Source organism: Balearica regulorum, chromosome 4 (genome assembly GCF_011004875.1).
Source record: "Balearica regulorum gibbericeps isolate bBalReg1 chromosome 4, bBalReg1.pri, whole genome shotgun sequence".
NCBI classification, from domain to species: domain Eukaryota; kingdom Metazoa; phylum Chordata; class Aves; order Gruiformes; family Gruidae; genus Balearica; species Balearica regulorum.
In genome coordinates this window covers 30,226,130-30,247,876 of record NC_046187.1, presented here as the reverse complement: position 1 = coordinate 30,247,876, position 21,747 = coordinate 30,226,130, and the positions used below count along the sequence as shown (strand labels likewise).

Below are 21,747 nucleotides of genomic sequence, written 5' to 3'. Positions count from 1 at the left end.
AGATGCGCACAGCATTCAGCAAAATTGAATTTTTGGGGCTTTCTTACTTGTGAAAAAAACCCCTGAAATCTGAAAAAGGTGACCGTGAAATCATTTGGTCTCACCCAAACTTTAGAGTACTCTGTTGTCTTTGGAAGAAGGAATGTGTTAACATCCCAGTCAGGATTAATACAGCAAGCAGCAATTATTTCAGATAAGTACAGAAATGCCAAGGCGACTGTCATTTGGATGCATGCAAAGAGGCACCACAGAATTTAGGAGAGCTGAGGTGGTAACCCAGGAAGTGGGCTGGATGACCAGAACGCGGCATTTGTGGCCCAGAGAGCCATGACTTAAGCCAATTGCTCCCTTAATGAACACCTGAGAGTTCCTGGATGCTGAGACACGATGTGTGGTGTGACGCTACTCGTTTATCTGTGCTATCAGCCACCCAGCCATGGCAGGACGGGACCCCTGCCATAGATTTGGGAAGAATCCATCTATAAAAAAATATTCTAAAAGTCTCATTTTTTTGGGACTCTCTTGGATGTTATGTTTTCTAGTGTATGGGGTCTCAAATTTCCAGAATGTCTTAAGCTGAGTCTTTCCGTGCTGTCGGTGAGATGCTGGTCAGTTATATTTCCTTACCAGCCCTTCCGTGTGAGATGGGGAACCTGGGTTTTGAGCTTTTGCTGGGTTTATCTTTGAACTTTTTTGTTAGCAGGTTATTCTGCTTTTTTGTTTCTGCAGCAATGAGATTTGAGGCGATTAAAATATGTTTTTAAAGGTTGAAGTCTGCATTGAAGGGTGTGGACCTTAGTATTTGTATGTTAATGGTTGAAGGATGAGGTTGTGTACGCTGGGGGTTCTCGGCTAGCTGTTCTCCATAGCAGAAAGGTTTAAGGCTGCTTTTGAAGGGTTAGCTGTTTCCTTTGGAGAGGGAAAGTGTTTCTGGTTTTCTCTTCTCACCTGTGTGGAAGCAATTGAGATTGCAGACTGTTGTGATCATCTGGTCTGAACCATGTGGCGCAGTTTGTGCAGTTAATGTGCTTGGCCTAATTTTGGAGGAACATACTCAGGCTGGGTTAAATAAGCACTGCTATAGAGGAATGGAATTATTTCAACAGCTTTGAAATTCGGGTTAATGAAAAAAAGAATAAAATTTAGAAGAGGCAGCAGTCTAAATGGTCCCAAAAATTGCAGGCTGAAATAAAATGAGTATTTCTGCAGACGCGTTCAAAGATTTGACGTGATCTTCTGATGTCTGTTAAGAGCTTAGTAACTGAATGTTGTGACTGCAAGTACCAGCCAGAAGTTTGCAGACCAGAAATTTTGTATTTGTACCCTGTGCTGTAGCACTTCCTTTTTTTTTTAGGTTAGTTCCCCACACCCTCTGGAGAAAAAAAAAAAGGAAAAAAAACCCCAACACACACAAACACCACCCCCCCACACTATTACGTGGTCATGATGGCAATGATCTCCTCCAACTACAGAAGTATACAGTCAACTAGTGAAGCTGGTGGGGACGTGACTGGGATCCACCTTCTGGAGTGGCACGACCTACTTGTCTCAACCCTGGTGCTCTCCAGCAATGCATGACAAAGCTGTTGCAACACCAGCAATTTGGGGGGGGGGGTGTGAGTGTGGAGTAAAGGGAGAGTCTGTGCCTGGCATGGGTGGAGCTTCCATGGGCAGCTTGCTTTACCTCACTTGGTTTCCTCTTTACTACCAGCTGGATAGCATAATGCACATCTTTCTCTGAGGGATGTGTGTTCCTGTAGTCACTTGTCAGGCCTGGGAAAGTTTTCTGACTTTACTGTGTGTAAATTACTTAAGTCTGACCTTGTAAGACCATAGATGCCACTTCTACCACAAGGTGGTGGCAGTGGACCCGGGAGGAGAGAGGGAAAAGAGCTAATCGTGAGAAAAATGTTAGAGATTCCCGGAAAGTAAGTTTCTCGATCTTCCTTGGCACCAAAACACTCTCTTGTTCGCATACGTGCATACAGGCATATAAGGGTTGTCTGTGAATTCTCTTCCTTTTTAAATTAATCACTGGTGACGTGCTGTGGGTCCTTATTTTGGACAAGTGCTTGAGTATGAGTTAGGACACATGTAGGTGTTACTGTGGGAGTTTCCCTGTAAAGGAGCAGCAGTGCTGTGGCAGTAGTGCTTCTACACTAACACATCAGCAATAGTGTGGCTGTTCCTAAATGATTAAAAATCGTGCGTCAGCCTCCCCTCCGCAAATTAGGAAACTTTAGGAAATCACTAGGAGATTAAGTAATTCACATTTTTGAATGCTAAAACCTCCAACTACAGTTTCAGATTTTCCCCTGTGAGAAGATTTCAGGGCACTTTCATATCATTTCATTATTTATTATTGGGTTTGGGCAACATTTTGTACTCCGTGGTTTCTGTAATAAGATATCCTAGTTGATCTGAAACATTACCTTTGAATAAATGGAAGGTGGCTGTGCCGGTGGTTAATAGCAAGACCTGTTGTTACACTGCCGCTTTCCTAAAATGGTCAGGTCATCTGCTTGGGTCAGAGCTGCGTGGAGCGGTTGTAACACTGGAGTTACCTCATCCATCACCCTCTTCCCCCAGCAGCTGATCTGCATGCTTGCATTTGGGGCTCTGGTGAGAGGGACTGGGCTGATGCCAAAAAAACCCCCCAAAACCAAAAAAAACCCCACAAACCAAATGCTGTAGGACTTGCCTGGGCATTAAAGCAGCCATGGCAGTGTGTCAGCCTGGCGTCAGTGTTTGCAGAAGCATTGCAGAGGACTGAGGTGGGGCCGCAGTGACAGTGAGGGATGTGCTACCTCCCCTCTTCAGCAGCGCCCACTGTCTCACACCACTCTGGTAACTGAAAAGCATTTGTCCCTGACAGCTGATGTTATCGAAGACTGATACTTATTAAAACTAAGAAGAGATCAAGATGCAGAAGCACAAAAAGAAGATGGGATGGGGCTGTTAATCTTGTTGAATTAGCTGAAAGATCTGAGCTTAGTGTGTTTGCGACAAGATACAGGTATTGCACGGTGCCGGCTGGGGTCAAAGCGTCCTGTCTTTCCCCTTTGAAATGCAGTTTGATGTATATACATATGATATCCTTGATTCAAGGTGAGCTAGTAAGGAGTGGCTCATGGTGGCCTCATCATTTCTACCGAGGGTGAAAAAAAATCTGGTGAAGGAGGGGGTGGGGAGGGAGCAGAAGGCCTTGGCTGGATTAGGCTTGAGGAAGGACCACTGAGCTCCTCCACCTCAGCTTTGCTGAAGTGCGGTGATGGACCCAGGGACTGACACACGGCAGTTTCTCCAGAGGAGGTGCTCAGGTACAGACAGAGTCATGGCATGGCTATCTTTGTTTAAATTAGTGGTTGTCTTACTCTCACGTTCTGGTTTTTCTCTGCCCAAGGGAACAGCGTCATGAAATCATCTATGGTGTCCACAATGGCATCAGCTAGTGCCTGTTCCACAGGCGTCTGACCTGCCAGACCTGTGGGAAGCAAGCATATGAAGGGAACTTAGAGACAGCATCAGCAGGAATTTTTGGTACTTTTTCCCCCTCCAGCCTCATGCAGCCATCTGAGGTAGTGAGATGTTCTTTCCATGACCCGAGCCCACAGCCTGACTACTGCTTCTTAATCCTTCTCTCTGCCTTCCACCATCCCAGTATGTTCAGTGAGGGTCAGTACCAATTGCTTTCTGTTAATCTTTCCCTATCCCAGCTTTCACTGTCTTTCTCCATCTCGTGGTCTTTCTGTCTTGGTCAACACAATCCCCAAAAGTGCTTCTGCAAAAGTCTGCTTCTCTTTCCTTCTATCCTGCCCATTCAGCCCCATTCAGAACCACCTCATGACATCCTGCTTGGTTTTGATCACTTCATTGTAATCAGGCACCTTAGCCAAACTTTGTCATTTACAAATCTGCTTTCCTCTGCTGTTGTCCTGTGGCTTGCCTGCAGTCTTCTTAACACTGCTACCTTTTCCCTCACTCTCATTTCACAGACCTGCATTCATGCTTTCACCTCTGTGTAGGTTCAGGTCATCCTTATCTTCTTCTCTGTTCCTTAAGCCTCACCTGGAAGCTCTGTGTTTCCCATAAACCATATGCCCTTCCTCTGCCAAGTCACCTCCCTTACTGAAACTTTATGCTTTGAAGACGAGGGGTGTGCCTCTCATTCTGGGATTAAGTTCTGTGAGCCTTCAGTAAAGAGTCGTTGGTGATGGGCACCTGAAATGTTACTTCTTAATTCCAAAGAATTAGTGACATGTATGTAGACTTAATGGCAGAACCAGCAAGTTTTGACTATGAAGCCAAAAAGATATTTTTTTTCCCCTTCCATGCATGTTCTTTTTCCTGCTGCAGCTGACAGCATGACTAACCCTGAAAGGAGAACAGCATGATCTGAGTGTGTGCCAGGACCCCAGCCTTTGTAGCTCTTGCAAGCTGATGGAAGAGGTGTCAGGGGAATGCCAAAGTCAGAACTTCAGACTGTAAAAGGAGCACAGCTCCAGATCAGCCTCCCGATAGGAGACGGGGAGGGAGGCAGCGTGGGTGGAAGGCAGGCTTTCTCATCACCAGGTGGATGCTCAGCGTTCTCTTCTCTTGAGTAGTAGATTGTATCAAGGATGGAGGAAATTGGCAGGAATGCTGTAATGCAGGCATACTTAAAAAAGCTTTGTGCTAGTGCCTTGAAGAATAACACTCTGCGCTTCTGCCTGTTTCCTCAGCTGGAAAATGTGAGATATTTTGAAAGGCAGATTACATCTCCCTGCTCAGAGTGTAAGCGCTCTCTTTCCAGCCCCCCTCTTCAATTTGCTGACGTTCAGCACACCACAAACACATCTCCCTTCAGCCAGACCAATTTTGAAGATGGTTTTGAATGACAGCTTGTTGCGTCCTGACTACTCTCTTTGATTACTTGCATTAGTAAGACTTATATCACTTTATCTAACTGGTCAAGTACTTCCATAGTACATAAGTATTTAAAGATGTAAGTGATATCACCATCTGATCTAATCTGTCTGCCAGCTCAGAATTGTTGCCTAAATCTGCTTCAGAGTGCTCTTTCTCCTGACTGTGATAATCTCTAATGCTTCCAAAACATCTTCCTCCTGGTCATCTCTCTGGTTTGCCTGGCAGCTCAAAGCAGGGGAAACTGCTCTGAGAACCTTAGGGAAGCCACAGGTACACGCTTTCTGTTGTGCAGCAACAGATCAAGATAAAGGTGGAAGAAGTCAGACCAGACCCCAGGTATTGTATGCAGAGGGGAAACTGAAACAGATGTAAGGGGGAATTACTTCTGAGGTTTCATTTTAGCATATGCACTTACAGTGCAAATATGGAGCTCAGCCATGTGACTTCAACTCTGAATGTCGTAGTATTTCACACTACAGGTTCTTATTTCGAACCTTTTTTTGTCTGTCTTTTTACTTTCTACGTGACAATTGAGTGACTCTAAACTCCGTCGTACAGCATCCTTGCAGATGTGTCTTACTCTGTTTCTTCTTTCTGATGTTGGAACTGAAGGGGCTGTAGCCTGAGATCTCATCAAGATTGCCACAGCAGCCCCAACCCAGTGAGCAAAACTGGCACCAAATTGCAGTAAGGAAGGCTGCTGAACATGGGCATGCCGCTGCACAGCAGTCCTTGGTGCTTTTTAAACCATCGCTCTGTGAGCAGCACCTCTAATAGCATCCTATATGGTACGCTGCATTTCTGGGCTCAGCACTTGGTACTGACAGAAAAACTATAGATGCAATGCGAGGCTGACAACCCTTCGCTGTTCGTGCCTGGAAAACCCTTATGTCAGTATTGCCGTGCTGGTCCTGACTTCTGCTTGGTTGGGCTTGCCAAGCTGTTGAATTATTTCTATTTTTGCTGTGGTAGGATGTATTTTTGCTGAGCATGAAAGGTGGGTGCAGAAAAGAGCAATAAAATAGTCAAATATATGTTACCTGATTCTCTGGCAAGGTATCTTGCTATTGCCAGGCTCTGGTGAATGATAACTCCATCTACTTCCAGAATGGGGATTTTGCCGAACGGGATAGCTTGGAGGAGAAAGGAAAAAAAAAACCACAACCCACCAAAGTTAAATCATAGCCCTTAACAGTGAGAGTCTGTAATAGTTGCACTTGTAGCACTCAGAGGGTATGCGTTGTTATAGCACTTAATATTTTCACAGTATTTCTGTAAGGAAATGCATGGACAAAAAAAAAAAAAAAAAAAAAAAGAAAAAAGTAAGCTTAAGGATATAACCAGATCACCCTGCAATAAGGCAACTATAGCTTAGGAACCAGGTATTGCATTTCCTATTTCCTAGCCTTGTGCTGTAAAGGCTGAATGTGCTCCTACATATTCTGAATTCTTTATGCAGGGAAACTTTTCAGTAGAATACTATTTTTGGTTTTTTTCCTCTTCTTTCCTGCATTCTCCTCCATGGGAGAGTGACTGCCAAGGTTAGGCAAAGTACTACCAAAGACTTTTGTAGTGCAGGACCTAACTGGGGTATGAAATAAGAGATTGGGTAAAGACTACAAAGGTCCCTTTTCACTTAAAATTGTTTTAAATTCACAAGCAGTGATTCAAAGAAGTATCTGTATTTCAGAATTTATGTTGTGATAAAATGTTTTACTGGATGGTCATCACCGAGAGACAAATAGAACTTCCACACTGAAAGCACTACAAATGCTAAGAAGATACTCAAATTTACTTGACTTGGCTTGCATTCAAAAAAGAATTCAGTCAGTCATGGGGAAGAAGCCTCCAGACTTTAAGTACAGGAGAAGACAAACTAAGCAGACGCCACGGTTATCTGTAAGTTTGATAAGAAATCAATGCTATTTTTTAGTCATTAATTTAGTAGTATATGTGAAAACTCAGGCTGCTGTTTTGCCACATTTTGGAGAAGCTGCTGGCATGGTATCAAATGGGGCCGGAACCTGGGAATGAAGCTTAAGATGGGAAAAACTGTGGCATTTAGGGTGGTGAGAATCCGCTCGTGGGAACCTGGTGTTGTTCACCAGAGGAACTTTAAATCTCTGCGTTTCAAAGGACACTATTTCATAAAGTCCAAGTATGCGATTGCAAGTGCTGATCAAAGCCAAATGCTTTGTACCCAATTTCATCTGTATCGCACTTTATGTACGTAAGATGTATGCCCACCTTCAGTCTGTCTTGCGATGTAAAAAGGCAGTAGCAGAAAAGTGAGAACATTGGCTATTGGAATCGTGTGAGGTGCTTTCAAACCCAGGAGAAGTGTCTTTATGGGACTCCTGGAATACCACTTCTATTCTGTAAGGTTTTTTAGTTCTTATTGAAAAGAGAAAAATAATGAAACTTGATGCATTTGTGACCAGTTTATCAAGATGACTTCATCAATGATACAGTAATTGATGAACACTGCCACATGGCTCTGTGGTTTAGCATGCAGTATGCAAGTCACATTAGGTACAAGATCTTAGATGTCAAATCTGTATCTGCAAAATGAATTTGGCAGCTGCACAAGACATCCAGGACTCCTCTGTGCATTTTTTTTCTGCATCTGAACACATTACTCATGATATCCTTTTTTTTTTTTTCCTAAACCTAGCATTCTCTGAGGCCAGTATAAATTTTGATGCTGATGACTAGCAGAAGCAAGAGAGCTCAAAGAGCGTTAACTACTGTACCCTGGGGAGAATGCGTGCACTGCTAGTTGTTGCTGAAACAATAATAGAGTTGTTGTACAGAAGACTTCATATGTTTATTATCCAGAGAGCAGCAAGGTCCTGGCAAGTCCCCGTATTGCTTCGTTGAGAATCCAGTGAGGAAAAGACACATCCCTAAATGCTAAACTGAAAAGCTCTCTGGTTGTGAAAATGAGAAGAGCCTTGGTTCTGCACTGTGGATTAACGGTGCGGAGTGCCCTGAGCATCGCTGCCTTCGCAGCCGCAGAGCTGCGAAATAACGTTTGCTTATGCAGGATACCAGCACATCTTTCAAGCAAGCGTGAGTAGAAGGGATGAGAGAGCGCGTGACTGCTGGACGTGTCGGCGTGGTCAGCCTACGGCCGCCTTCAGATCCACCCAGAGCGCGCAAGGCTGCACGCCCACGCCTGACGGCAGGAACGAGCCACGGTGCAGCCAGCTCGGGAGCAATGACTGCCGCCCGTGAAGGAGTTAACCAGTTTTTGGAGGCCCTGGTAGGAGTGCCACTGGGCTGATGCCGTTGCCAACGTGACTAAGCCAGCCTCTGTAGCAGTAACTGTCAAAACACGGTGATCTCTGCTCAGGCTGGGAAAATACAATCGCTTCATCTAGAAACTGAGCAGACCGTTTTGTGCTGTGTTTATATACAGGGGAAAGTCTGAGCGCCACGGCTTTGACTTTCATTTGACTTGCAGTGACCAAAGTGAAATGTCAGTCAGTGTGCTTGTACAGACAGATTTTTTTTTTTTAAGAAACCCTTGGTAACAGCAAAAGGAGGGAGGGATCTTTTTGACAGTTGAGGAACATATGGATTAAGGTGCCAAAGGCAGGTGAGTGGCAGAGTGGTAGTAATCTCTCATGTTCTGTTTCTCAGGAATTTGGCCACTCCTGGATTCACTTTTTTTTTTTTTTTAAATTTTCCTAGCTGTCCACAGAATTCAAGGGAATTGCTACTCTGTCCTTGAAAATATGAGTAATGCCTACAAACTGCTTCTTCCTCAGTGATGAGCTTATTTCATTAAGATCTAGTTATTCTTTCCTGGAACAGAAACTGAGTTTACAACTAAAAATATACAAATACAGCTTTGTTTTGTGTGCAAAAGAAATATTCATACACTTGCGTGATTCATCATGCAAGTATAAAATTAATAAATGAGAGCAGATTTTATCGTACATTGTGCCACGAGCCTCAAATGTCCAAAAGGCATTTGATTTATAATCAGGCTTGGGGTTTGGTTTGTCTTTTTGTCTTTTTTTTTTTTTTTTTTCCTCCTAAGAGGCACCATATCTATTGCCATCATTACTAAACAATGGACAATTTAAAACAGATGGTAAATGGGAGGTGTTCCTTCCTTTCTTATATGCTCAAAATGTCATTTGACTTTTTCTTATAAAGAACAGGAAAATATTTGTGATTTTAATATAAACAGATTTATTTTTTCTTGCTGATAGAGTGTATGTATATGATTATACACTGACTTTTGTCGAGTATTGAGTTAATAAGCTGCAAATGAGTGCAGTTCTGAGAGGTTTGAAGAAAGCACACTTGTGCTGCGCAGATACTTGTAAAAATCTGTTGTTTCTTCTTTGGTGCAGGGGATGCCATTTGTGCACACCAGAAAGTATGGCAGATATCCAGGCTCCTTTACAGCTCAAGAAAATAGCAAAGAACCTCTCCTCTCTATTGGAGGAAAAGGTTATAATGATTATAAAGTTGCATTTTCAGTCTGGAAAAGTTTAGGGAAAAAAATATCTCTGCTTTTGAATCATTATTATCCATAATTCATATAACAAGACCAAAGTTTTTAGTAACCTGCAGTGAAATGTCTTTTTGCTCTTGTAACTTGAAGAACAACTTTCTAAATTGGTAAATTCATAGCAAAAACAGGAGATTGATTGTATGTAGAAGTTTGGCTGTTGTGGGCAGGAATGTGTTCCCTGTGAAAACTGGAGATTTCTTTTCCCAAGTGGAGAAGAAGGGGATGGATTTGTCAGGCAGTTCATCCTAAGGAAGAATGCGAAGAGCCTTCACGCTGGATGGGCGCAGTTTGATGGCTGGAGACAAGGTCAGGATTTGACAGATGACCTCGATGTGGTCTCTAGACACATTACCTATAGCCCAGTTTTTGAAGCATAGCAAAACCCACAGCCAGGCCATCTACTCGGAGGCTCCAAACTACAACAGAAAACCATCTGTCTGTATATGAATTTAAGCAGTGTTACCCTTAGACGCATGGATATTGGCTTCTGTGGCTTGCTTTGAGCATCCTGTGGTACTTTTTGGCCGTAGCTCTGCTCGTTGACAATACACTTTCAAGGAACATCCGGGGATGTCCAAATGTGCCATGTGTATAAGCATTGTATTAAAACTGTTAGACTTTACACGTTTTTGGTGAAAGGCATGGTTTGTGCAATTCCAGATGAGCAAAGGGCATAGGTCAGTTCCTGCCAGGCTCCTACATTAGGTGAGCAAGTGGAAGAGGTTGCATGTGAACCAGAGTGCAAGAGGGATCTCATTTGGGTACAATGAGGGTTGTGGGGGCAAATCACGAAACAGCATCAATCAGAGAGCCATCACGAATGAATGGTTAAGCCAAAAAAGTGCAGATTGGAAGGACATGCATGTCATTTTGTTTTTCTTTAACCTTGGTTGATTAGGAAGCTGCTGCATGCTTACGTCAGTTTATACCCTTGTGTATCCATATGGATGTCCTTTCCATGTTTTTCAAGACGACGTTGTCTTTCAAAGTTTCCGACTCCCACTTGAGCATATACATTTTAAGAAGGAAAACTAGAAAAATCTGTTGCCGTCATCATACAAACAGCGTCATTTCCCAGGCATGCACAAAATATATGACCTTTCCCTTTTAGTTTCTGCTTGCTTTGTTGCTTGTCTGAAGTTTGTGTTGATTTCCAGTTCTAGATTGAAAACCTCACTGAAAAGAGGAACAGGGTTTTTAAAAGGCATGCTGTTCAGATAACTAAATCTGTAGTAGTCTTTAAACTGAACTTTCATCAGCAAATTCTTGCTTTTCCTATTATCCTGGTTATTCATTGCTTTCAACTATTCCAGTCCTGGCATGGCTGTAGGTGCTCACTAGTGTTCAGGCCTTCCCTTTGACCATGAGCTTCTTGATCAGTCTCCTGAGCATGACCCAGTGGATGGTGTTCATGTGGGCCGGTTTCCCTGTCAAGGACAGGGAGGAGAAACACAACATGGAGCTGAACACCGATCTGTCCAAGCCTGGCTGGTTGGCTGCTGGTGTGGAGAAACCAGAGCTTAGTGCAGTGCTGTGCTTCTCACTGCTATTCTTCCCCAGGCAAGGAGGAGCCCCTTCACAGATACAGTTTTTAATTTTCTCCTTCCTTTAGCTCTTTTTTCCTTTCCTACTCATCTTTTCTTCTTCATTATTCTTCTCCTCCTCATCTCTGTTCTTTCCTCCCCACTCGCCTCAGCTTTGCTCCCAAACATGAGTTCAGGTTCCCCTATTGTCTCTGACCAGTGCTCTTGAGTTCACCACCTCTTTTCCCTGCTTCCTCCTGGCTCCATTGAAATCATCCATAGCCTTGATGCTAAGTGGCCTGTCTTTAAGTATTTGAATGTTGCTCAAAACCTGAATAACTAACAGGTTTGCAATCAAGCAGCTTAGATTGATGTCAGAGTAAGGCAGCTGGATTGGTCAAAGATGGGGGAAAATGTTACAGCCGTGCTTCTTACTAAAATATCTCTGTCAAAATAAGTTCTTTGCCTTGAAAACTAACCATAACTGCTTTTCCTTGCCATTAACATTTAAATTAGATCATGAGAAACAAATATATGAGATACTTTGCATTTTCCAATAAGAAGTATATGAAAGATTTATTTTTTGTAAGGCTGGGAGAGGAGCAAGGCCCCTGGGAAGTGATTGGCCTGGAGCTGGAGGCATCCAGAATCCCGATCTAGAAAGCGATGAACAAGATTGTGCTTTGATCTAACCTCATTGCAGCTTTAGTGCTGTAGCTATTACAACTCATATTCTCGTTGGAAGCGATTCCTAATTTTACCCAAAGATAGCTATTTACACATCATAGCTAGAGCTATGTATGCAGTAACAAGTCACTTGAGAAACAGGACAACTCCTCCCTTGGGGAACTCTTGTCTGCTGCCAGGTGCCTCTCAAGATTTATCTATTATGTTGGAAGTATTTTCAGCACAATAATTAGTGTGCCAGGTTTCCTGAGGACCTTTCAAGCACCATTCCACCCCTCTTAAACAGTTTACAGGACGTTTACAGCAGTCAGTGTAACAAAAGCGTCCTTTGCTATGATGATGAAGCCTGTGTAATTGCCATTGCTTCAAATTCCCTGAACGAGCCACAGAACAAAAGCTGTTACTGCATGCTAACCTAATATCTCAAGGGGATGGCAACTTTGTGCATCATTACAGTGGATTTTCTGCTATATCATGACTTACATCAGTGCAATGCTGCTTTTTGTGAGGAGCCTATTCTGTGGCAATGCAGATCTTGGATGAGTCTGTTATGTGATAGCATATAGATCTTGAATTGACTACGGTTTAAATGGTGGCGTGGTCATGTCAAAGTCTGTTCCAAAGGAAACGTAAAATGTGAGTTTGTTTACTTATTTAAATATAATTATTGACTTATATAGAGTGAAGGGTCATGTAAAGCTTCTACTAGATATTTGTCTGGTTTTTAACATTCTGTGCTAAAGCTAGTCAATGCTAATACTTACATACTAGCTTGCATAAGCTTCTTTAGATTATAAACTAGAATCCTTGCCTGAAATCAGCAACTGCAAAACTTATGAAAGATGATCTGATTAGTGACAGAAGGGAAAAAAATAAATGTTGAGATACAGACATTTTAATTTCAGAGTCTATAAGCCAAATGACATAAGTTTTAGTGTTATAATATGCCTCCCTCTCGTACCAAAAACCACCACTTAGGCATGAACAAAATCAAGTGAGACAGTATTTCTAGGAGTGAGGAGTTACTTATTTGCCTCAAGGACCATTAAGATGACAGCTTGCTGGGAGGAGCCGCATGAAAAATGCCAAAACAAACCACAAAAATCATCACACTCCTCAGTTCGGGTCAAAATTAAACTTGCAGCAGCCCCAAGTCTGTTTTCTAAATGGCCTTTCTGCACATTTTCTATTTTTCCATGAATTTTACAGGAGAACTAAGAAATAAGTCTTTTCTTCAGAAAAATGACTGTATTTTCTGGTTTATACGGTATAATGATTTGGCTGGGAGGTTGTTTTTGTGTTGCGAAACCTTACTTGAATTTTGTGAAAATTGATGAAGCAAACCCACCCTCTGAGCCAGAGACCTGACTCCTTGTGCTCTTAGACAAACTTGAATTCTTTGATTTGTTGCCTTAGTAGATCAAGAAACATGAAGTGCTCTCCTTGTCCAAACTTCTTCCCTATGTATGTTTTTCTTTATCTTATTTCATAATACTTGAAGTTTTTAAAAAGAGAGACATTATGTTGTACTTGCAGACTCTGCAGTCAAAACTGCTTTCAGATCTTTCACAGGCGAGTGGGTAAATGCAAACATGGTGTATGCATGCGTACATAGCAATTTGTCTGGTATTTCTTAATCTCACTCCAATATACAATTATGTAATTAGTTCAATTAATTGGACCAGTTTTAATTATTTTTGAGGGTTGCAAAATAAGCGGTGTACCAAATTGCTATTACATTAGCTGCTGTTACATCAAATGCAGCTGTAATTCCCCTTATCGTTGCTAAATAGTTAACCGCCCTTTGGTTTTCACCAGGATGAGACTGACTGGAATCTGCTACTTTATTTCTTTGCAAAGTACACCCAATCCAGGTAAAATGAGGAGGTGGAAAAAAAAAAAATCCTGAGCTTCATAAGGAAGATCTGAATACAGGATATGAATGATAGTAGTGTAGAAGCTCTTTCATCAGAGTGAACTATGCTTTTGTAAGCGCAATGCGTTGGATGGATTCCCTCATTTCATACTTACTGTTGAAAACACCAGTAGCTGAACTTTTTTTGCAAGGATCCTGTTGCCTCCTTTCCTGAGGACTGGTGCTTTGTCCTCTTCAATCCCCACCTCCATGAAGGGAGCTGAGGCATATTTTGAAAATTCAGGATAGCAGAGAATGCAAGTCATTTGTTTTCCTCATGGCAAACGGTGCATCTCTGCTGTATGCAATATTGTTGTAGCGTTAAGACATACAAGCCCTGTACTGACCTAGTCCCTGCTAGGATGCAACCGTTTCTTGTGTTGAGTTGTGGCCTGCAAAGTCAGTGCTTAGGTACTGTGGGGCAGATTGGGGCGGTGGTTATTGGTCGTCTTGTACAGCGTAAGGCTGTTTACTGCCAAGTCCTGCTGCTACCTTTTATTTAGAGTTTTGCTGAATGATTTGCCTGTGGGAGATTATTTTGTCTGGAACTACCATGAGTAACACTGCTTCACAAAGGTGGAGGAGGAGTAGGAGGTAGTCATCAGTTAGTTGATCTCCAGACAATTTCCTTAGCAGCATTACATTGTTATGCATACAAACAAGATACCTTTACTCTTGTTTTAGTTGATGAACATCTTAACTTGCATATTGTCTGCAATGCGGATGCCACTAGCAGCAAATGCCATCGTTACTCTGGTGCTGGAGCCAGGATTCAGGGAGCCTTCCAGAAGCAACAGTCACGTTCCATGTCATTTCAGACATGCATCCAACTATTTCTTTGTAGGTGTACGTTTTCCTGGTCAAATAGCACAATACATTCCAGTGCCCATCCGCTGCCTGACTGGAAGCACGTGGTCTACAGGAGCCTGGCCTTCAAACAACTCCTAGGCCAGCATAAATTTTGCACAGATGATTTCACATATCTGAGAGCAGCAGCCCCCACATTTTACTAAACTTCCTAACTGCTTTGGAATTTCATCTAGGGATCAGTCATCGTAGAGACTGCTGTGAAAGGCCATTATGCAGAGAAAATGAAAAACCTTCATTAACCCTTGGTAAACCTGCTAACAAACTTTTCACATCACCAAAAGAGAAACAAAGGTGTCCAAAGGTAAAATGACTTGACCAACATTCGTTAATGCAGCAGATACAGCTGCAAACTGTATGGCTTAGGATTTCTAGGATGCCTCTGCTCCCAGTGTTTTGGTGGTAATGGTGTTGCAGCGGGGCATACACTTCTAGTGAACAAATACTGTATATATAAAGCTTCACTGGGAAGTTCATGATGTGAGCACTGAAGAAAAGCATCGGAAGGATTTTCCTGCATTGTTTCTTGTGCTGGCTTGGACATTGGGGACATCATTAATATTGATTGACAGATCTGCTGTTAGAGCATCTTGTCGTAGGATATAAATGCCTCCGTAGCCTTTAAGTCACTACTTATGCTTTGTCTTTTTAATTTGTCTTACTTAAAAATCAGTATGCAAAACTCTACATGGAATTATACTTTGCTAATATTCTCTGAAATTTATTTCAGGACGTAAGTGGCTGTGTGTATGTGTGAATATGTGCATAGGTAAGTATGAAAAAGGCCTGTGCAGAGCTCTTCTCTATTTCCTCTGAATTCTCAGTGTCACCTTTAGCTTCTGCCCTGCTTCCTTGAGAATTGCAGTAGGAGAGACATAAAATATATCACATAGTCAACAGGTTCAAATTCTTAAAAAGAAAAGGTTTCTGGAGTCAGCCATCTCTAACTGACAATATCACGTTCCCACTGCTTCATTTGCACTCCGCTCTGTGGGCGGTTAGATAGTGTTTTCTGGATTTGAGCACCACAGATGGGCTTCAGCTGCCACTTGGAGAGCAGCAATGTTTAAGTGTTTATTGTTCAAGTCACTACGAACATTACCAGAAAGACCAAATTTAACTGCACCCTACAAGAATTTGGTAGCCTGTTGGCTGGGCTTATTAAATGGTGTGAAAGCCTACCAAGAAACATTGATTGATGGAAATCACATTGTGCATTAGTTGTGCGTTGTCCCCAAATTAAAGGCTTTATTCTTCATTCTAGATGTGAAAAGTGTCATAGCCTGTGTGGCAAAACACAGGCCAAATCTATGAAGTGAAGACACAGATATCTCTGATTTCATATCCCCAGTCTCCAAACTCAACATCTGTTTCCTTTGAACTAAGGTTAATTTAATGAACAATAGCTTTAATAGCTGGAAAGAGGTTACTTTTAACTAAATACCATGAAACAGAGTATTGTAGCCTCTCAGAAGGGCTGTCCTTAGGAACAATGATATTCTAGCACCTCTTTTGATCCTTTTGTGTTCTCTTTATCAGCTGATTTCTTTTCGGTTTTTTTCATCACCTTCCCTCTCTGAAGACCTTTCTGGTTGCAAAGCAGTGTCCTTCTTCACACATATTTCCAATCTGGCTTTCTAAAACCAAGGTGAAGGCTACGATGTGGTCTTTGAGACCAAATGCTCCAAAGAAACTGGGAAGATTAACATGCATCTGGTCAGCTTTAGGCTGACAAAAGCTGAACTGAATTGATGAGGAGTAAAAGCCCAGCTGGATGACAGCAGATAAGAAATTTTAGACTGTCTGAAGATTTGGATCCGGACTTCTGTGAGAACATCAGAAATGACATTTCGGCTGCCTAGGCAATAACATTCCCATAGGCTTCATTAAAGCCAGGAATTAAATGTGTTTCTGGTCATGAAACATATAGTTACTTCCTCAATTGCTTTTCTTTTCAACAGCATGTCTAGCAGAACTTTGAATATAAGATCTCATGCTACTTACTTGGTTTGATTTTGGGCCAGTCTGCTGCTTCTATCCGATGGTCTTCATACTTCTTGCCCGAATAGGCAAACAGGTAACGGCTGATTTCTGCTCGTCCTCGCAGATTGAAATATGTCAGCTTGTACTGTGGCATGCTGGATCCCTGAAAGGGAAGACACTATGTTGATTAAGATATGAGTAACTCAACTCCTTTTTACACCATATGCTTGTTATTGAAACAGATGCTTGTACAATGCAAAGGACATATTACAGTAAGCCATGATGCGTTGTACTTTGCAATTATTGCATTAGTCACACCTTTTTTCTTTCCCCATCCCCCCCGCATTTGTCAGCCACAATATTCAGACATGGACAATGACAGTTAAACCTGCAGTTTCTCCTTGTGTATCTCCAGAAAGATGGCTTGATTTTTTTTTCAGACATATTAAGAACTTTCAGCTTTCATTTACTTTTGTTGTGACTCCAAACTCAGGTCATTTTTATAAAGTGTTTTTCAGAGTTCGAATCTAAACCCACGTGCTATAACAGAGGATAGCTGCTGTCTTGAGCAGCAATTTTCTTCAAGCCTGCCCTGCTCAGCCTCTATTTGCTTATAGAGAACTTCATCCAAGACCACATCATGAGAATTGTCACACTGTTGTGATTTTTCTCATCAACTATTACCTGAGTAGCATAGGCAATCAACCCAAGTTATTTTAGAAGGAAAACTTGCTGCAGAAACCAGACTACACTGTTGTTTTGAGAAAATCATCATCAAATTCTCAGATTCTTGTACAAAAGCCAAAAGAAAACTTGAAATTACTTTGTTAGGTTTTCATGTGATTCCCCCCCACCCCCCCCCCCCCCCCCCGTCCATTTCCTTGATTCTTACTTTCCAATCATTTTAGAGGCAAGTGAATACTGCTGATTCTATCTGCATTTGGAGAGGATACGACCTTTAACACCAAACCCAGTGTCTGCTTCCCTTCTCTGGGGGTGTCCACAGAGCTTTTTTTCATGAACAGCAATAGAAGTTCCACTGTCCTGAACTTTCTACGCCGCTCACACATGGCTCCAGTTTCTCAGCTACCTCTAGCCTGCCTTAGCGGAAAGTAGTTGACAGCTGGACGGCATTTAAAAGCACAAAAAAAGAAGATTTTTAAGGTACCGTCACGGGGAAGGCAGTAGACAGCTATATAGAGAGTGGGCTGGTGATGAGTGAGGCATTACATTTCTGGTGGCGAGTATTTTGAAAGAGTCTGATTCTTACTGTGGGAGAACTTTATATACAAAGACATGTATAATCAGGAGTAGTGAGATGATGTAAAGAAAAGGGAATTTTGGCTGAATATCAGGAAGTCTTTCTGGCTGTTGTAGGCTATGGAATATTTTGGTCTGTCAAGGAAGCAGTGGAAACTGTTGTTTGAAATGTCTAAAGCAAAGCTAAACAAATTTCTAATGAATACACTGTAAGGAGTAATCAAACATTTGCAGTGCTGATGCACATTTAAGCCTATGAATTTTTTTCCATCTGTGAACAAAAAACCCCAACACTACAAGGAGTTTACAAAAAATATTTGAGATTTTAAAGGCCTCTATAGCTTGATTGTAAGCATGTTTTTGTAAATGTTTGTTGGTTTTACTTTTTATTTGTATTCATTGTGATATGTCAGGAGTAGCACTTCCTAAACAATTCCACATAGGTTTCTAAAGGAAAGAGATAGTTGTGTTCCAAATAGCTTTTGCCAAACATACAATGGCAGTTGTTGGGCTTTCTCCTTATCCTCCTTTACCCCATTCTCCCAGTGCATTTTCTAAAGGAACAGAACATGAGGAACGAATCAAAAGAATTTTAAAAACACCCAAAATGATTAAATGATTGAAAAATGTCACTTCTAGGGAAAAAGGTCTATTTTAGGTCTTTGAGTTTGTGCTTTTGTTTTTATTGGGAGGGACATGGGAATCTTTAAAATTATTTAAAATTTTTTGAGGGTTTTTTTGTGTTTTTGTTGTTGTTGTTGCTGTTGTTTCGTCATGGCTTAAAACCACTGGAAGATGTTGCTGGGGAGAGAATCTTATTGCCCAGACTTTCAACCATTTAGCCACCTGCTTAGCGCTATTAAATCTGTCTGGGTGAGTTGGTTGCAAAGCCAAGGGTGTATGAATGCAGGAGGGGGCTGATTTACCATGACTACACAGCTGGGTCCCACCTGAACACCTGCCCTGCCCTACATGGACAGTCAGCACCTGAGGAAACTTCAGCCTCAGTTTTATCACATGCAACTTTCAAAGCAGTGAACTTGACCAGTCCAAATTTACTCTTAAATTAGCTTTAATACTTTGAAGTTGTTGATCCACTTAGCTGATTTTTCTAGCTTTTCTCTGCGGCTTTCTTAAAGCCAGCTTAATTGGCTTTAACATACCTTTAAACAAAAGATTAGTGGATCTTGTGATTAATTTAAGCTTTTGGAGCCACTCAGTGACAAAGTCAAACAGAAAATCTGAGAGGAGGTGAAAAGTGTGTAAAAGCGGCATCCTCCACGTTACTCATGACTCAAAATTCAGATTGAAGTTACAAGTAGGCCAGATTTCAAATAATTTAAAACTGTTTATGTCTTTATGGAGATATTGTATTACCTGATGAATTTGGGATGCTTTTATTCCAGTTGAAACAGGACTGAGCAATCAATTTGAAAATTGATTAGATTAGAGAAAATTGATTAGAGTGAAAAAGCAGAGCCCAGGAAGGAATCGGCATCGTTCTCTGAGAACTAAAATGCTCATTTTCAGGTAGCACTAGTACAGAAAAGAAAAAGCACTGGCAGACTGGAAAATGTATGAATGTACCAGAAGGACACGGAAGCAAACAGTCCCGGTGTTTGCAAATTATGCAATACTTTTGCTTTTCCTGATGACAAATTGATTACATGTCCCTGCTCTGTTATAAAGGGTAAATCGGAAGCACACCGCCTGCATTTTGCCTGCTCAAGGTGAGTTTCAGGTGTGTGCCCAGCGCTGCCTCTGCCAGCCGGTGCGCAGTCCCGCACGCCCAGCCTGAGCCTTTGCCTCCTGAAAGCAAACACTGGACTTCGTAGAGGAACAGTGTGTCATCTCTGTTTTGGAAAATCCAGGCCTCAAAGTAATACAAGGAACTATTCCTCAGGCTAGTAACAGACACAGAAACCTGGATGCAGATGGTCAGTATGTGAATTTGGAAAAAATGAAAACAAAAGGCAGCACTTTATTTCACTTTTTTGGATAAAGTTATCAATATTTGAGGTGACAGGCAGCAGAGACCTTTTCCCTGAGCTGGAGTAGAGGGTGAAAAACCACCTAAGTTGAGCTATTTGTTCACATCCATCCAAACTCTGACAAAGGACCTCGTGGTACAAAGCCCCCTTTAATTGTACTTTGCACCATGAGAAATGTAAGGGTTTTCTTGCCTTAAGGTTTCATCATTGTAGGAGGATTTTAAAAAACCCAACTATTCCCTCCAGCAAGCAAGACCAGTAGGGTTGGGTTAAGGTTTATCTGGGTATTTCTAAAAAGCTGGGACTTGAACTGTCTGTCTGGAAGAAATGATGCATTACATTGTATGTATATTTGTTTAACATGAGGGTTCTTCATTAATTTAGGAGTCACTTATGGAAAGCACCGCAGTACCACCTGACACAACGCTGCCCCAGGCACGGGCCTGCCAAAAAGAGGAAACTGGAGGTCTCAGTTGCCTAGTGTCATCATCCTCACTTGAATGGCAACCAGACCAAGATGTGGTCCTTGAGGGAGCTCCGTTTCATTTCCCTCTGCTAATACAACTGAGGGCTGCATCTGTGAACTCATGACCTGTGATCGGCCACCAGGAGAGCAGGCTGGACCTCAGGATCTCCTGGAGGAAAGCCAGTGCTTGCTGAAGGATGTGAGAAGAGAAGGCACTGCCATGTCTGATTAGGAAGGTGAAAACACCCCTCCAAGGACTAGCAAGTGATGATTCAGTCAATGGATACTTCTGTTTATTTTATTACAAGATTAAGCTGTTATATCAGTTCTGTGTGTTTGGGTTGCTGGAGCTGATATTATGCATTCCATTTTCATGATTTTATAAGATGAAAGTATGACAACTAATGAGCTCCCACTCACAGAAGCCTACAGGTATCTTTCTGCAAAGAAGCGTCTTGCTTTATGAAGTGTGAAACAGTTTGTGCCCTCTCTAAGCAATAATCTAGCCGAAGCTGAAAAGCTTGGTGGACGCTTTTCTTTCTTTTTGTTCTTAGTGCTGCTTTTAAAGCAGTTTCTATTTCTTTACAAGATGTTTCTACAAAGACTGGAAATTAGATGAGTAGGTTTGAAATAGATGCATACCCGACAGCCTAATTTGGGTATCCTACTGGGGTGGAGGGACCACTACAATTTCAGCCAATTTATATATTTACTCATGTATTTCTGTGATGTCCTAGATGTACTGTGTCATGTATACAACTTGAAGTTCTTATAACTAGTATCAGCCGAACATTTTCCATTAATGGTAACACTGGGATTTCAGAGGGAAAACTATTCCTTCTCTTCCTTACTCCCAGTCACAGGACCCAGTAGTGCTAATGTCAATCAGGAAACTTAATTTAGAAAGGGAAAAGAGAGAAGCTGGCTGGTTCTATGGGGATTTTTCTTTGTATATCATAGAATCGTAGAATGGTTTGGGTTGGAAGGGACCTTAAAGATCATCTAGTTCCAACCCCCCTGCCATGGGCAGGGACACCCTCCACTACACCAGGTTGCGCAAAGCCCCATCCAACCTGGTCTTAAACACTTCCAGGGATGGGGCAGCCACAATGTCTCTGGGCAACCTGTTCCAGTGCCTCACCACTCTAACAGTGAAGAATTTCTTATATATCTAATCTACGTCTGTCTTCAGTTTAAGGCCATTACCCCTTGTCTTGTCACTCCATGCCCTTGTAAGCAGTCCCTCTCCATCTTTCCTGTAGCCCCCTTTAGGTACTGGAAGGCTGCTGTAAGGTCTCCCCAGAGCCTTTTCTTCTCCAGGCTGAACAAGCCCAACTCTCTCAGCCTGTCTTCATAGGAGACGTGCTCCAGACAAGTCTTTTCACATTAAAGGAGAGTTTTTTTCCTTAGGCTGTTATGTCAGGAGTGAAGCATGGATTTTTGGTTCTGATCCTTAGGGGTTGGAGAGACTTGTGTTATTTTATGGAGTACAAAGGAAAATTTGTGACCAGGAAAGAGACTTACTCTGCCTTACTTCGCCTGAGAAACATTAGGAATGTTCAGTTCAGTTTTGCCTGTCTTGCTTTTTGTCTTTCTCAGATATGTGAATTCCTCAT

At 42.0% G+C, this 21,747-nt stretch overlaps 1 protein-coding gene and 1 long non-coding RNA gene across 4 annotated transcripts in view; one reads left to right on the top strand and one right to left on the bottom strand.

The window, feature by feature from the left end:
* The window catches only part of HPGDS (hematopoietic prostaglandin D synthase), a 30,909-nt gene that overhangs the window by 3,290 nt on the left and 5,872 nt on the right, over positions 1-21,747 (bottom strand). The window contains exons 2-4 of one of the 3 annotated variants that reach the window (XM_010302863.2): positions 16,436-16,577; positions 5,949-6,041; positions 3,375-3,484 (exon numbers count right to left, since the gene is read on the bottom strand). In XM_010302863.2, the coding sequence (XP_010301165.1) occupies positions 3,375-3,484; positions 5,949-6,041; positions 16,436-16,568 (336 nt within the window). In that variant the 5' untranslated portion in view covers positions 16,569-16,577. Of the gene's footprint in view, positions 1-3,374; positions 3,485-5,948; positions 6,042-16,435; positions 16,593-21,747 lie in introns of all 3 variants that reach the window. The other 2 variants (XM_075751602.1, XM_075751601.1) reach the window with 2 other exon arrangements.
* Positions 16,650-21,177, top strand: LOC142601715 (uncharacterized). Its single transcript, XR_012835283.1, has 3 exons — positions 16,650-16,686; positions 17,323-17,578; positions 20,050-21,177. It is a non-coding gene; the product is annotated as an uncharacterized LOC142601715 (long non-coding RNA).